This window comes from Aspergillus brasiliensis (genome assembly GCF_001889945.1).
Source record: "Aspergillus brasiliensis CBS 101740 unplaced genomic scaffold ASPBRscaffold_9, whole genome shotgun sequence".
NCBI lineage: Eukaryota > Fungi > Ascomycota > Eurotiomycetes > Eurotiales > Aspergillaceae > Aspergillus > Aspergillus brasiliensis.
In genome coordinates this window covers 224,454-239,667 of record NW_027137450.1, presented here as the reverse complement: position 1 = coordinate 239,667, position 15,214 = coordinate 224,454, and the positions used below count along the sequence as shown (strand labels likewise).

Here is a 15,214-nt window from a genome sequence, read left to right as displayed (position 1 = left end):
GCTATGCTGATATTGACAGATAGATTGTATTTAGGAACTTGCTTGGGATAGGATACTGAAGGGCTAAAGACCCTCCTTATATGCCTTGCTCGACATCATCAATAGACGCCCGCGAACTCCTGCCACGTTCGATGAAACCAAAGCCGCATCAACACGTTGTATAGGGCGCTTAGGCTCTCAGCGAGTCAGGGTCAATGAACGGGACAAGTCATACTGCAGCGCATAAATCTTCCAATCGATATCTGATCTTATCCGCCAACTGGGTACCTCAGCTCACCAAAGACTCGCAGCGCATAGATAATGTTTCAATTACGATCCTTCCAGAGATCGCCTAATGTGTTGTGTAAAGCTGTGCCGTCGAGTGCCAATAGGATCATCGTCGGACGCTTGAAAGCGCTTATAGTTCCATCGTTCAGCTCATGCAGACTACTAGCGACAGCGTCTAGTGATTATAACGGATTGGCTTGCTTCTACTCTCTACAGAGTACTAATACTAGTCACGGAATGAGGCATTATATTCTAGTCTAATTATAGAAATGTCTCTCTCTTCCTTCGTTCTTTCTTTCTCCCTTCGATCCGATAAGTATTACCACTGATACCACTAATTCTATGGGATATGCAAATAAAATAAAGAACAGGAAAAAAGGAAACGGAAAAGCCTCGAATTCAATCTCTTTTCGCATAAACAGTGAAACTACATATGTGTAATTACCATAGCCAAGCAACTTAACTTAATCTACGCCTCTTCATGTAGCATCGTCTCAGGTAGTCACCAAATGAATTAGACAGCACAAGATGCAAAGAAAACAAAATGTCATAGAGAGAGGTCACTAATAAAAGTTCTGGACATCAGGGGATTGTTGTGGAGTGAGATCAATAAAAATTAATGGGGAGGCTGGGAACCCCGCCCGGTCGGGGTTGCTGACCAACGGGAGATCCACCTGGTCTCTTCTGGTCCATCAAGCTTGCTCCATACAACCATCATAGTACTTTATTTACAATCAGACAGGCCTCCTCCAAGTATCCCCAGGCCAGTGCACGAAGAGATGCTACATCTTCCAAGGCACTTCAATCATCCAAGAGGAGCGAAACTGGTTCGAGAGTCACTCGCCCCTCCCAAAGGCCATGTGCTGGTCAAGATCGAATCAAGCAAGGTGAAACCGTCACCAAAAAGCCCATGCATCAGCTCCTGCAATTATCTGGCCTCCTACACACAGCTGGATCGAGGCGACTCATCTATCTTGATCCCAGGTATACTTTCCCTCCCTATCAGACTGCCTCTGGTGATCACGTGCTCACAAGCTCTCAGGTCGACCGCCCCTTTGGACTCCTCCACGCAAAGTCTTGAAGCTACAGGATGCCCCTGCACCTCCAAAACTTCGCGTCCCCAAGGCCCCCAAGGAACAGCCTTACCCCTGGGAGGCATCCTTTGAAGCTATCCGGCGGCAAAATCCGGGGTATAACTTTCAACGCACCGACATCGTGACCTGTGCGGCCATCCTGAGAAGTCTCTTTGATTTCATCCGTGGTATATCGGCGGACATCCGCTTTATTATGGAGCGGATGGGCAAAACGGTTGTGTTTATTCGACGAGAAGTGCCCCCGCCGATTTTGTTGCCTGAAGCTCATAATTTCGACGCCGACTTCGTGAAGAAATATACTAAATGGGAAGATGAAGCCGCTAAATGCAAGTCGAATCAGCGCATTATCCAGTATAACTTCGGAGGAATCAACATGGTTGTTCGCTCTGAATCAGATGCCTACATCCGAGACCAGCAAATGGATTCTGAAGGTGGAACCGAATCCACCGAACACAAAGCTAATATCGACAGTCCTACGGAAGGCATCGGCGGGCTGTGGGTATATGAAGGCGGCGAGCCAGTTGCACAGAATCAAATCCTCGAGACCAATGTGCGATCCATGTACAACGACGTCGGTAACCTTCGTAGGATCGATATGACGACTATCTTCCCCCGACTTTGGGCATCTCAAATCCCAAACCTTGCAGTGGGATATCACAAGAAAGGGGTTATGAAGAGTCTCCGCGTCTCGGACATGAAGGAGGAACTCCTTAAATGGGAGCGTGATAATGAAGAACATCTTTCTCGGTTGGCACATCTTCTTAATGATCTTACCGGTCATGCCCGAGCCTCGCCAGCCAGGCTCGAGGTCTGCCGCGACGGCCATGGGGCTCTGGAGATCTGTCAGCTTGCACCCCGTGATGCTCCGAAGGCTGTGTCGCCTGAAATGAAACTCTACTTTGACAGCTTGAGGAAGAGTGGGAGTGGCCCGGTGACTGGTGCACGGCGACCTCCATCGAAAATAAAATAATTCACCATGACCTACAACTGCATATGATAAATCGGACAAGCGTTGCACTGCTTGCGCTATGGAATCGGGTACGATGACTGGTGATCGTCAGTATGTATAATAGTTTGCGACATTAGCCTTTCAGTTTCAATCCACAAAATGAATTCACTATCTAGGTGTAATGGGGGCTATCGAAAGCACGAAATTTTCTGGCTAGTGGTAGAAAACCTAGTATGAAGCTCTGCTAGTTGTTCGAGTGAGATCTGCCAATATTTTTTCGGCGAGTGCACACGTCTCTCATTGCCAACTCTAAGGCTGTATCGTTAATATGTTGAATCAATTTAGAACCAGCACATCAAAGATAGTGAGTGCTTGCAAAGTGTTGAGTGCCTCCTTTAGCCTCGGCACTGACTATTTATAGCTTAGTGATTTTCGATTAGCTGATCGCGATTGGACCGTCCAACGGGCGGATAACATCTCCCGCCCAGTGCATCACCAAACAACGATCCATCACTATTTCAAAAGTAGGAAAAGAAGTAATGTCGCAAATCCTCTATTTCCCTTTCAAGATCGTCCTCATTCCGAATCAGGACATCTCCTCCATGCCATATTACGTCAGTAGCTGGTATCTGAGCCAGTTTCATCAAATGAATCTTTCGATGAACCCCTCTCTCCCCCCTCCACTAAATTAAACCAAATGTTTGAACTCCACAACGTGAACAGGGGTGACTGGTTGGGGTCCCAACGGATAGCAATAGCAGTGAATTGAACCCTATACCCTGCGAGTAGCGTAGACACTCCTCTTAGTGCTCTACTCAACAGCATTTCTATCAGATTCTTCCTGCTGAGCGGATGATTCACTTGTCCCATGTACGGGTGATTCCGTAGAATAATCCCATTGGCCTTCATTGGGGAGGGACATATTCCCAACCACTTGCTGCTGCCACTCTCATGATGCGAGTCATCACTTTCCTGACGTTGGCCAGCTGGTCTGTAGCGGAAATTGACGCTATGCTTCGGAGTTAACGCTTGTTTGACTCAACGGTCTAGTTGTCTGTTCCCCATATATAGTAGAGCGCGCAGCTCTATCAATCCCCAAACCAGAGCACTACAATCCAAAGCAAGATAGCTACAATGCCAGACGACACCAGCATAACCCCCCGAGGCAGACATGTCCACATCGCCGACACCCCCATCACCCTCGGGAACTGGCATAAACATGTCAACTGGCTGAACATGACTCTGATCGTGCTGGTTCCCCTCTACGGCTGTATCCAAGCCCTTTGGACGCCTTTACAACTCAAAACCGCTATCTGGGCAGTAGCCTACTACTTCTTCACAGCCCTAGGCATCACAGCAGGTCGTCCACCATATCCCTTCACCTCCATCCTCCCTACTAACATGGTATATAAAAACAGGCTACCACCGCCTCTGGGCCCACCGCTCCTACACAGCAACCCTCCCTTTACGAATCACCCTAGCCCTCGCCGCCGGCGGCTCCGTGCAAGGTTCCGCACGGTGGTGGGCACGCCTCCACCGATCCCACCACCGATACACCGACACCGAACGGGACCCCTACTCCGTGCACAAGGGCATCTTCTACGCCCACTTCGGCTGGATGGTCCTGAAACAAAACCCAGCACGATTCGGCCGCACCGACATCTCGGACCTCAACGCCGACCCCGTGGTAGTCTGGCAACACCGACACTTCCTGAAGATCGTGATCCTCATGGGTCTCGTGGTTCCCATGCTCGTCGCAGGCCTCCTCTGGGAAGACTGGTGGGGCGGGTTCGTGTACGCGGGCATCCTGCGGATCTTCTTCGTACAGCAGGCGACCTTTTGTGTGAATTCGCTGGCGCATTGGCTGGGGGAGCAGCCGTTCGATGATCGGAATTCACCGAGGGATCATGTCCTCACGGCGTTGGCGACCATGGGGGAAGGGTATCATAATTTTCATCATGAGTTTCCGTCGGATTATCGCAATGCCATTCGGTGGTATCAGTATGATCCGACGAAGTGGGCGATTTGGATCTGGGGGAGGGTCGGGTTGGCGAGGGATTTGAAGATGTTTAGGGAGAATGAGATTGAGAAGGGTAGGCTGCAGCAGTTGCAGAAGAAGGTGGATCGGAAACGGGCGCAGTTGGATTGGGGGACTCCGTTGAGTGAGTTGCCGGTCATGGAGTGGGAGGAGTTTGTGGACAGGGCGAGGGAGAGGGCGTTGGTGGTGGTTGCGGGTGTGGTTCATGATGTGGAGGACTTTGTTAAGGAGCATCCGGGTGGGAGGGCTATGATTAAAGCCGGTGTGGGCAAGGATGCGACCGCGTTGTTTAATGGTGGTGTGTATTATCATTCGAATGCCGCGCATAATTTGCTGTCGATGATGCGCGTGGCAGTGATCCGTGGTGGGTGTGAGGTCGAGGTGTTGAAGATGCCGCAGAAGATGTAGTTAGATAGTTTATGTGTAAGGAGTGTCTTGTTTTATTTGTTGAAGATAGTATGTAGGGTTGTCCCGATTAGGAAAATCCGAGGTTGAAGTCATGATCATTGCCTCTCAGCATATGCTCTCACTTCCCGACTGTATCCCCATAATCCATAAAGCACCAAATCTGCGTCGTGCCCACGTGCATGCGACCGATAGACACAGCCATCCAATCTTCCTGGTTCAATCCGAGTCCAGAAACCGCCACATGACGGCATTGCAACCTACCGATAGCCACCGTTACAGATATCCGTGGAAGCCGAAACTCTACCCTTCCCAGGAAATCTTGTCGATTCCTCCCGACTAAGACAAAGACAAATGTAGAGATTGATAAGCAATCTACAAAGCATCATGATTATAAATGCCCAGGTTGAAAGAATTACCTCGTAAATCTCAGCCAAGAATTGCCATTGATGGCCGGAGCACCCGGGAGTCGAGTCGACCTCAGCGGGAGAGCTTCGTATCCACCATGTTGACCTCATTGCAACCCTGCATCCTAATTGCTCAAAGCTGAGCTCCGCACCATGAATCGGTGGTGACATCATGAAGACTGTTCCCCTTGAGCTAACACCAGCTTTAAATAGGATCCCTGGGACCCCGCAGACGTTAAACACACCATCTGATTCCTGCAAGGTACATACATCCATCCTAAATCCAACCACACCAATCATCATCATGGGCTACGATTTCACCGTCTTCAAAGGATCCAAAGACGGAACCATCCAAGAAGCCACCACCCACCGCGACGATCTCCAACGCGATCAAGTCCTCGTCCGACTCACCCACTCGGGCGTCTGCTTCACCGATGTCCACTACCAACACGCCGACATGGCGCTCGGCCACGAAGGCGCCGGCGTCGTCGAAGAAATCGGTCCTGAAGTGCGCGCGCTGCGCAAGGGGGATCGCGTCGGCTGGGGCTACCAACACGACAGCTGCGGGCGATGCGCCCAGTGTCTAACGGGCTGGGAGACAATGTGTCCGGACCGTCAGATGTACGGAAGCGCCAATCTCGACCAGGGGTCATTTGCGACGCATGCGGTGTGGCGCGAGGCATTCCTGTTCCAGATCCCCGAGGGAGTGAGTAACGAGGACTCGGCGCCGCTGATGTGCGGTGGTTCGACGGTGTGGAATGCGCTGCATGTTGCGGGGGTGAAGCCGACGGCGAGGGTGGGGATTGTGGGTATTGGCGGACTGGGACACTTGGCGATTCAGTTTGCGGCGAAGATGGGCTGCGATGTGGTGGTCTTCTCGGGGAGTGATAATAAGAAAGAGGAGGCGTTGCAGCTCGGTGCCAAGGAGTTTTATGCTACCAAGGGTGTCAAGGAGCTGAAGATTGGGAGACCGTTGAATAATCTGATTGTGAGCACGAGTAGCCAGCCCGACTGGAAGCTCTATGTTGATGTCCTTGCTCCGGGAGCGGTTATCTCGCCGTTGTCGGTGGATAATGAGGACTTCAAGTTCCCGTATATGGCTCTGTTGGAGAATGGCTTGCGTGTGCAGGGTTCTATTGTGGCTGCGAGGCAGGTGCATCGGGATATGCTTGAGTTTGCGGCCCTGCATGGGGTGAAGCCGATCAAGATGAAGTATCCGCTCAGTGTGGATGGCGTGAACGAGGCCATAAAGACGTTGGAGGATGGGAAGATGAGATACCGTGGGGTTCTGGTTGCGCAGTAGATGTCACCGAAGATGTACACCGAAGAGGGTTGGTGTTAGCGTGGGGTATTGGTGTATCCTGGATTGGCGTTTGTGATCTATTGGGTATCTTTAATTGTTGCTTTGTAACATAATGCCGGCTTAAGTCGAATTCTATTGGGATATCATGAGCACTGGCAGCCTCCTGAGTTGGATATCAAAGCCACGTTCACGGCGGCAAACCTGGTTGAAAAGTCAGCATCATCACGAGAAACGGGCGACATGGACAGCTTGATGTCAAAAGAACAAGGATAGCTCACGCAGTAGCCGCAGCAAAGATTTCGACCCGTCGCGCCCTGACCATCAAGCCCAGTGCCAGCGAAAAGGCAATGTTATATAGCATGATAGTGACCATCCTGATAGCCGTGTTCTTTATGAAGTATAGCACTATCATCGACGATGCAGGCAGCACCGCAGCTATAATGACACTGAAGAAGTGAGTGCATGCCTTGATCTTCTTGTCACTATACTGCCAGGCGCCATGATCGTTGCTCTATTGGTGTCAATCAGCTTGCTGTTGGGGTACTACTTGGAGAGAGCTTACTTCATATTTCTCACCCCAGCGCTTATGAAACCAAGGAACGACTCGATTGAATATAAGTCTTGTCAGATTGTCGACACCTTCGTGTCTACTAAACAGAGCAATCATGTCATCATCGTTCCGTTCATGATAGACGCCCATCTCTGCGGCTGTTTCGAAGAACATATTCCCGCCTTCAGGGCGGTCGAGCCACTCTCGAAGCACCGTCAGATCACATTTATCTGGCGTGCTAAGACGCATGAGCTCGCGTTGTTGAATGACAGCATGGCCTACTCAGCCAGATTAATTCTTTCCAATAAAACAAAAGGGTATCTTAAGAACTAACTATACTTTTCCATCAGCTCCCGATATTCTTGAAACTTTGACCACTGCGTCGGATTTCCCTCTTTCAGGTCCCGTACCGAGAAGGGATACAGCTGCTTTTTCTCGTCCTGTGCGTCCTTGTCATCCTGGATGATAAAATCGAGCTCCTCTTCAAGGTTCGCTATTTCAGCTTGATAATAAAGGATACTTTTGGTGTTGAGCTTGGTGAAACGTCGGAAGATTGCTAGTCCCGGGTCGGCTTCTATGAACGCCGCGAGTTTGTCGTATCCTTCGACGGGGCGGAGGTTGGCCGTTGACATTGTTTTGTTTATTGATCTTCCTCATATATACTTATAATATGATACATCAAATGACTTATCGAACTAAATCAAAATCAAGATGCTGTCTACTTATAGTCTTATACAATCTGCTCATCTCGTAGGGCTGCAACCTTCTCAGCCTGGTGTACAGACACGGACGAGCCCCCATGTTCTTTTGTGGCTGTGACTTATCTACCCCTCCTTCTCACAGCCTTTGAGAAAAGAGGTAGAAGCTGACTAGAAACTAGATCCATGCAGAGTGAAAAGGCAGACTCGCAGATGAGCACCATCTCCTCGGGTAATATTTGGCCTTCGTGACCAGGCATTTCACGTAACATACGAGGCTTTTCCCCTCCTCCGGGGCTATCCTTGCATTCATATGGTGTAGGGTGATCATGTTGTTATATCAGTAGTGGTCATCCGGTGAGCACGACGTATGACGTGAGGTCTTCCTCCATGCTCCTGATGACACTTGCAGCCTTCTCGCAGTTTCACTGAAACGGAATGAGGGTGACAGCCTGGTCCAGAGAAGCGATATTAGAGTTTTGTCCCTGTATTACGGTCTGATTCATGCATCTGGTGTGCGCACTAGAAGCGTGGTGGAAGTTATGTTTGCGAACCCCGCAGGAATGACTTGTTCCTCTGTGACTGGGTCGTTCACATGATAGTTGGTAGCTGTTTAGCACATAAGGCAGCTCTGCAGGCAGGCCAGCACATACTCTACGATTAAGCTCAAAATACGTAGGAAGCACACTACCAGATTGAAAAGTTTGATTCCAATCCAATCAGTCTGTGCCTGTTGTTCTCCCGAAAAATGGAAAAAGTTGGGCCTGTCTTTTGTCCCAAAACATGTACATACAGTAAACGCCATCAAAGCAAAAAGCAAAGAAAGCCAAATCCATTCTATGAATACAATATTTTAGTCGCTATGTCTGTTCCAGGTTACCGAGTCGTCTGGCAACCATCGGATCCACCCGGTAAAGACCGATATCCCGACATGAAGTGGTGCCAAGAATGATGTCAAAACTGGTCCCTCGAACAACGTAGAATTCGGTGCAGTATGGCTTGTCACGGCCACAAATTGTCCATGTTGCCTGCACTTTGCCTAAGGGTCTCAATTCGCCGCGAGTGGTCAGTTGGGTTTCTGGCCCGTCATTTGGATCCATGCGAACATTCAGTCTCTGGAAGACATCGTCGTCCATGAAATTAGCCTCTGTTTCAAAGTCCACGAGCATACGTCGTCTCAATTGCTTGTCAGATGTGGAAATGAGTATGTCGTAGATGTAGTCACATTTTAGCAGATCCTGCTGGTTATCGCGGCTCTGTGGGTTAGTGACAAGCGCGCTATGAAGAGCTCCCGTTAGTCTCTCGCGCTCTGGGAAGTGTCGAAACCCGTCACAATTCTCTTGCGGCACCTCCTCCTTTGTAACTGGCTCCTCCAGAGGCGTTTGAGGGCGTTGGTGCTCCATTTTATCCCAATATTCAGGCGAAAGTGGGCGCTTCTCCAGTGGGTAGTAATCCGGTGGCGAAGGGAGAGTCGCTTTCCGCTGCCCGTGCGTTTGGGATAATAAGAAGGCAAACAAGTGTTTGGGCTCCTTCAGTATGATCCGGAGGGCCTACTTCGCACGTTAGCCACCCAGAAAATCGATCTGAAGCCAAGAGGACATACGTGAGTTTTTATACTTTCACTTTGGTGGTGGCCATGGCCCATGGCCTTCTTGTAGTTTCTGTCATTCTTCCTCCATTTGCCATGTTCGCGTGGTGCCGCCTGTCTCGGGGCTGAAAACCGGTCAATGCCTTGTCTGTGTTGCGTGGTGCGGAATTTGCAAGCCAGAACAGCAGCCATTTGATCAGTACTCACTTGGATAATTCCGAGGCATGGGAGTATCTGTCGTGAGGTGATTTTTAGTATATACAGAAGGTGGCTAATTACCAACTGGAGCCATCACGGGCGGTCGCGGCCGCGATGCCCGGGCACGGCGGCAGTTATCAACCCTCAGCCTCGCTAGGAGAGCGGGGGGAAGACGACAGGTCTGGCTTGTGGCACAGGCACCATGCAACCTATCCTTCGCGCCTGACCTGGGTTAACAGGCCAAGGCGGCTACTGGCTCTTCGTGTGTTCCCTGTCTTTTCTTCTCATATCCGGGTGAAAGTAGTGTTTGACTAGTGGCCAATCATATGCACCTTGCTGACTGCATGAGCAGAAGGTTTGCCTTCCCTGTGCCTAACTATCTTAGCGTGGTGCTCAAGATGGGGGCCAGCCTTCAGCCGATCGTCAAGACGCCCCATGAGTTTCAGTTCATCTGTACGAAAGTACATAAGAGAGAGAGACCCAACCTGCTCCAGGCTCCTTGATTTTTCGAACAGGGCTTCAATATCCCTTGAACCCGGGAGATTTCCCTTGTGCCACACTTCCAATCGTCTTCCGTGGCGAGAGAGTGATGTATGCTTACGTTTAGCGTCCCAAAGGGTGCATTTCTTTTTTCGCTTTGTTACGGAGTACGCTCTCACCAACACCAACCCACCTCTCGTGATCGACTCCTCTGATTGCCTGTTTTCTGACTAAATCCGAGAAGCCCCCGAGAATTTTCTTTTCACCCGCGGTGAGTAGCGCTGACTGTGCGGGATATCAGCCGGCACTTAACGCCTTGATTACCCACCGAGGCAGTGACACAACTCGGTGAGTCGAGGAAACACCACTAGTCCTGCAGGTGCCGCCTGATTTGCCTTGTTTCGTCGTCGTGCAGCGCTATGATGTGGGAGGATTGGAACCTACATTGGAGTAGGACAGATCGTCCCGGTTGGACAAATGAAGCCCGTGTCAATCCCCGCTCCATTTCCTGGCGCCCAGAGGCCATCGCTGATCAACAGTCATTCTGCGTAAAGGTGAACTCATACAGTTGACAGGTTATTGTCAAGCTTCAGGGAGCAGTTGTTCATATCCAACAGTTTCATCAGGTCAAACAGATACAACAGATACAAATGTAGCTTATTCGCCGCCTCTGCGTCATCTCGCAAGCCTGATCATAATCCCGACACAATGAGTCTCGCAATCAGCGCGCTTCATAATCCCGCATCGCCACCAATCCCAATCACATCCTCCACTGCTGCTTATTTACCCTGGGCAGCCTGCTTTTTCTGCTGTTCACGCAACTGTTGGTTCTTCTTCGCCAAAGCTTCCTCTTTCTCGCGCTTCTTCTTCTCCTGGTTCGCCTTGTCACCTAGAACAGTGTTCAGTTGGCATCACTTCTTCGTTGGATAAACAGACAGAACGACAGACTTACTTGCGCTCTGTGATGCGAGCTGGGTCACAGCAACCGGAAGGCTATTCTCATCGCTCAACCGCCCAACACTGCACTGCGTTCCTAAAATCGCATCACACTGGGTAGCCAAGAGCGCTTCATTGTCGGTCACGGCGACGTAGAAATCATGTCTGGTCATTTTGGTTTCGTTCTTCTTCCAAATATTCAGTCGGACTACATCGCGCACGGTGTATGAAGCGCCGTCGGAATCGTAAAACGTTTTGGGTATCTCATTGCGCTGCAGTGGGATTTCTTCCAGCTCCTGAACCCCCCTCTGCGTGAGAATATTGACGTCCAGTCGCTCCGAAACAGCAGCCTTAAGATAGACGGTTTTCTCGTCGTTCGGCCTGAGGCAACGAATTTCTATGGTCTTGAGTCCGGTCTGATGAACGGTGACTGGTAAGCGCCTGGGCTACACATGCAAATCATATCGTAGGAAAAGAGGGTCCAGAAGCCCTGTGTAAGGTACCAAACGTACCATAGCGTCGTGTCGGGTGTACTTGCTTGCGGTTCACCCAAGAGAAATCGTCAGCTTCGAGCTGATGTCTGCTGTCTGTGGATGACCTCACCCAGAGAATGCTGCCACGTTCATATACACCAGACATTATCTGGACTACTCAAGAGCCGCAGCTTCGACGGACTGACTGACTATCCACGCGCAACCCCTCGTAGGTGGGATGTGCAACTGCACCATCCACCATCAATCCGTACTCCGTAGATCGTATGCACACTTTTTTTCTCCTTCCTTAGTCCCTACCCTTTGTTTGCTACGCGAGGCTGGACACATCCTCCCTCTTCGTCATTCATCTTTCCTATCCACCAAGCAGCGGATCTTTGCCATAGCTTAGACTACGCTGGCGATTATTCGATTCGGCATGTCGTGCAGATTGGGCACACACGAATAGGGTCCGGCTGGGTATTCATGCCAGTCGATGAGGCCCGCCCCTCACGATCATTGGCGCCAGTATGTTTTATTGCATGAAGGATCGTTGCTGATGACAGTGCGGGGATGTGCGACCGGAGGGAATGAATAGCTGCAGATAGCCACATACTACGAGTAGTCAGGATGGATGTGTCACAAGAATAAACTACAATCAACTACGTAGTTAATACTAATGTTCACAGTAATAGTATTCCAAGTGCCACTGCCTGTGACACAGTGCTTCCACGTATCATTAATTAAACAAATATCCCACGGATCAAATGCTGAAACACGCCTTGCCTTGTTCATGCCCTGTCAACCAGCCGAGATCAAAACCATTTCCACAAAGCGCCGCCCAAGATAACTAGGTTCAAGACAAATCATCAACGCGCTTTCAATGCGCCTCATGCAGACATGTACTCCGTACAACGTAGACAATCATAAGTAGGATACACCCGATCGTAAAAAAAAGTGTCAGTCATTGACTGGTCAGAGCTTGTCGTGTCCATGCAAACAAAGCTGGGCAGCACCTGCCCAAAAGTACCTGTGTGATGCAATGTCCGCAGCTGCCCTTTCAGGTATCACCATCAATCGTAAGGTCGGTATAAGATTGCGTGGAGCTTCCCAATGGCGGCATGAACTTGGTACTCATCCACAATAACTCAATGTATCAATGTATCCTCATGTCCAAATAGGACATCAGTCAGATTCATTAACGGGAAGACGTCCGCACCGCCGTACCGCGCTCAAGGCCTGGTCCAGATGTGAGGATTCTCAATTTCTTAATATCCCTTCTTCCAAGGATCGTGTTATAGTTCTTCATATCCACCACCAGAAAGTCGCTGGTGAATGTCTTTTCGCGTTGTGCGAAATGCCAAGAAACGCCCTTTGCAATGCCAATCGGCTTGATGCTGTCCTTGCCTGACCTGGTCTGCAGTGGAAGAAGTTCCTGATCGCAACGTTCAATTTTCAACTCCAACTCTCGCTGTAACTCAACATCCATCAAATTGGCCCAGGCTTGCGTGTCCAGTGCCATCAATGTCGCGACCTTGTTGGCAGGGTTGCTGCCGATCATGAACACCGGCTCGCTATACTCGCTGTTCGTGGAAACCGGGGAGAGGTTCTCCTGGGAGATGCGGTCCAGAGACGTCGCCTGAACATCTTCATCATGACCAGATAGTCTGAATTCGGTTTGTGGGTCCGATGGGGTGGTTTGATCGGTGCTGATGCCGGCACTGCCGAGGGTGGATAGTCCCGGAGACACTGCTGCGCTGATCCTGCTACTTGATGAAACAGAACCGGAGTTGCGACCGTCAGTTCTCCGGTTGAAAATCTCAAGTCTGTCTGAATCGGGGTCGTCGTACGTTGGGATGTCTGGAGGGATGCTCTGGTCGCCCATTACGGGATGATATATCCGTCCATCCTGGTTTCGGTTCGACTCGTGGAGCTGTTGCGGTCGGTTCACCGTGGGCTCGCGGCCGTTCGTAGGCCGTCTGAGCTGGGACCCCACAACAACCAGGGCATTATCGGCTTCCCGGTTGTTCATCTTCACTTTTTCTTCTGATCTTTGTTGGTGATCGAACATCTTTCGCGGGACGAGGAGGGAGAGGATGCGCTTCGCGGATCGAAGCAAGCCGCGAGCTCGTGAGTGCTTACCGACGTCGGCGGAGCTGGCTGAAGCAGGAGCCGTGGTCAGTCGTAAGAGAATTCCATATCATGACATGATTCAAGCGATACTCACGACCTTCAGGTGGAGATAGAGGCAAAGAATCTGCCATTCTGGATGTTGAGTGCAAGGCCGTTGTCTTAACGGCCTACTCCGCTTCGCTCTCCGATGACGTGCCCAAACCAAACAGCTCCAGATGATGAGGAGCAGGGGTGTGGGGACCTCCCAGGAAGAGCTACGGACTTGGATGCCAGTCACGATAGTGCTGCCAGCCGCAGAAAAGCATGGAGGTTGTGCTTGAAAGTGTACGGCGAAGAGAGACGGGGGCGTGGGAAGCTTTTTGGCACCACGTCTGAGGTCCCCTGGGGCTTTTGCCTCTCCACAATGTTAAGTGACGGTACCACAGGCGCACCGTTAGTCATCCAGTGTGCCTGGGCAGGCTTGATTGGGCACAGATCAGACTCGAGTACTAGTAGGCCATGCGAGAGACCCTGGCCGGTTCGCGAATTGGAATGAGAGCTCAGTGGCAGGAGGACGGATTGCCCATGAAAAGGCAAAACAGTCAGCTTCGCCAATGTAACCTGGAAGCGACACTCAACCGCAAGAGGCGCCGGTATGCTCCAGATGAGCCCCCTTAAGGTTGGGCCAGTGTGCCCGCAGGCTGGGAGCATCAGCGGGGATGGGATGGGATGGATTATGGCTATTGTTTGAGTCTTTGGGATATGCCACTCAAAGAACCTCTACGTCATGATATCAGACCGTATTCTTCACTACGGAGTAGTGGATTCCGCAGAGAATTATGTGGGTCAAGAAGGGTCGTCGAAAAAGGGTCTTTTGGGCTAGCTCTCAGTCTATAATCAAGCGTGATGAGCGATAGTTCTTACGGGGTTGTATGATGCATGGATTAGCTCCCGGGCTCTAGTCAAGCGCAATTATTCGTGAACCTCTTTCTTGTCTTGCACTGCCTCTAATTCCAGCCTCATGTGGGCGGTGTTTTCCCTTGCCAAGCTGCCAGGGTCTTTCTATTCCATGAGATGATCCTGAGGTTCGGTTGGGATAGTGGGCGCACGAGGAGTCGAGCGGAGACGAGAGGCGGCAAAGGGCCAAGGCTGTCCTGCGTTGTCACTCACCACTTGCTGGGATTTGCTTTTTCTCCCTTCCCCTCACAGTTCCCAATGCTCCATATGAATTAACCTCGGCATCTTTGACAAGGCTCTTGTCGTGCAGTGTGCCGTCAGATTCGTCTTCAAGAGGAAGTCGTCGTGTATTTCTCTAGATATGGCAGTGAGTGATTCAACCTCTGACATTGTAGTATCATCATGATAGAGTTTGGTGACATGGAATGCATGCCATCTTCTGGAATCATTCCGCCCTCGGGAGGTAATTACTTTGTTCTGCTTTGTCTTCTTTGCAGGGTCACACAGCCTTTTTCTCCTGCTTCTGTATGTCTATCCAAGGAACAGGTAGCTAAGCCAAGGGAGATAATATCTGCCATAGGAATTTACTAAGATGGACGGATGTAGGGTTGACTTCGACCTCCATTGCTACCACGTTATTGAAATTGTATACAGCTTGATGGCTGTTACCATCTTCGTCAGTCAAGGGAATAAGCTCTAAAATGAGCTATATACAACGAGCGCGATAAACGCCGTGAGAAAGAGAAAGAGTAGAATCAGTGT

At 50.4% G+C, this 15,214-nt stretch overlaps 6 protein-coding genes across 6 annotated transcripts; 3 read left to right on the top strand and 3 right to left on the bottom strand.

The window, feature by feature from the left end:
* Positions 1–300: 300 nt before the first annotated feature.
* Positions 301–2,661, top strand: ASPBRDRAFT_76518 (uncharacterized protein; the record flags this gene model as incomplete). The annotated part of the gene is made up of 2 exons (XM_067629319.1): positions 301–336; positions 1,303–2,661. The coding sequence occupies 2 exons, from the start codon at positions 301–303 to the stop codon at positions 2,329–2,331; spliced, it is 1,065 nt and encodes a 354-aa protein (XP_067477096.1). The 3' UTR covers positions 2,332–2,661.
* Positions 2,662–3,170: 509 nt separating this feature from the next.
* On the top strand, positions 3,171–4,756 carry ASPBRDRAFT_66914 (acyl-CoA desaturase; the record flags this gene model as incomplete). The annotated part of the gene is made up of 2 exons (XM_067628805.1): positions 3,171–3,670; positions 3,729–4,756. The coding sequence occupies exons 1-2, from the start codon at positions 3,445–3,447 to the stop codon at positions 4,754–4,756; spliced, it is 1,254 nt and encodes a 417-aa protein (XP_067477095.1). The 5' UTR covers positions 3,171–3,444.
* Positions 4,757–5,464: 708 nt separating this feature from the next.
* ASPBRDRAFT_130124 (NAD(P)-dependent alcohol dehydrogenase) lies at positions 5,465–6,463 on the top strand (the record flags this gene model as incomplete). The annotated part of the gene is made up of 1 exon (XM_067618203.1): positions 5,465–6,463. The coding sequence occupies one exon, from the start codon at positions 5,465–5,467 to the stop codon at positions 6,461–6,463; it is 999 nt and encodes a 332-aa protein (XP_067477094.1).
* Positions 6,464–6,737: 274 nt separating this feature from the next.
* ASPBRDRAFT_31747 (uncharacterized protein) lies at positions 6,738–7,645 on the bottom strand (the record flags this gene model as incomplete). The annotated part of the gene is made up of 3 exons (XM_067622932.1): positions 6,738–6,974; positions 7,026–7,291; positions 7,348–7,645. 3 exons carry the CDS (start codon positions 7,643–7,645, stop codon positions 6,738–6,740), a joined length of 801 nt encoding a protein of 266 aa, XP_067477093.1.
* Positions 7,646–8,571: 926 nt separating this feature from the next.
* ASPBRDRAFT_56625 (retropepsin-like aspartic protease) lies at positions 8,572–9,525 on the bottom strand (the record flags this gene model as incomplete). The annotated part of the gene is made up of 3 exons (XM_067627599.1): positions 8,572–9,261; positions 9,315–9,424; positions 9,507–9,525. 3 exons carry the CDS (start codon positions 9,523–9,525, stop codon positions 8,572–8,574), a joined length of 819 nt encoding a protein of 272 aa, XP_067477092.1.
* A 1,231-nt stretch (positions 9,526–10,756) lies between these two features.
* ASPBRDRAFT_56624 (retropepsin-like aspartic protease) lies at positions 10,757–13,647 on the bottom strand (the record flags this gene model as incomplete). Its single annotated transcript, XM_067627598.1, has 4 exons — positions 10,757–10,866; positions 10,930–11,310; positions 12,611–13,543; positions 13,611–13,647. The coding sequence occupies 4 exons, from the start codon at positions 13,645–13,647 to the stop codon at positions 10,757–10,759; spliced, it is 1,461 nt and encodes a 486-aa protein (XP_067477091.1).
* Between the last annotated feature and the right edge of the window lie 1,567 nt (positions 13,648–15,214).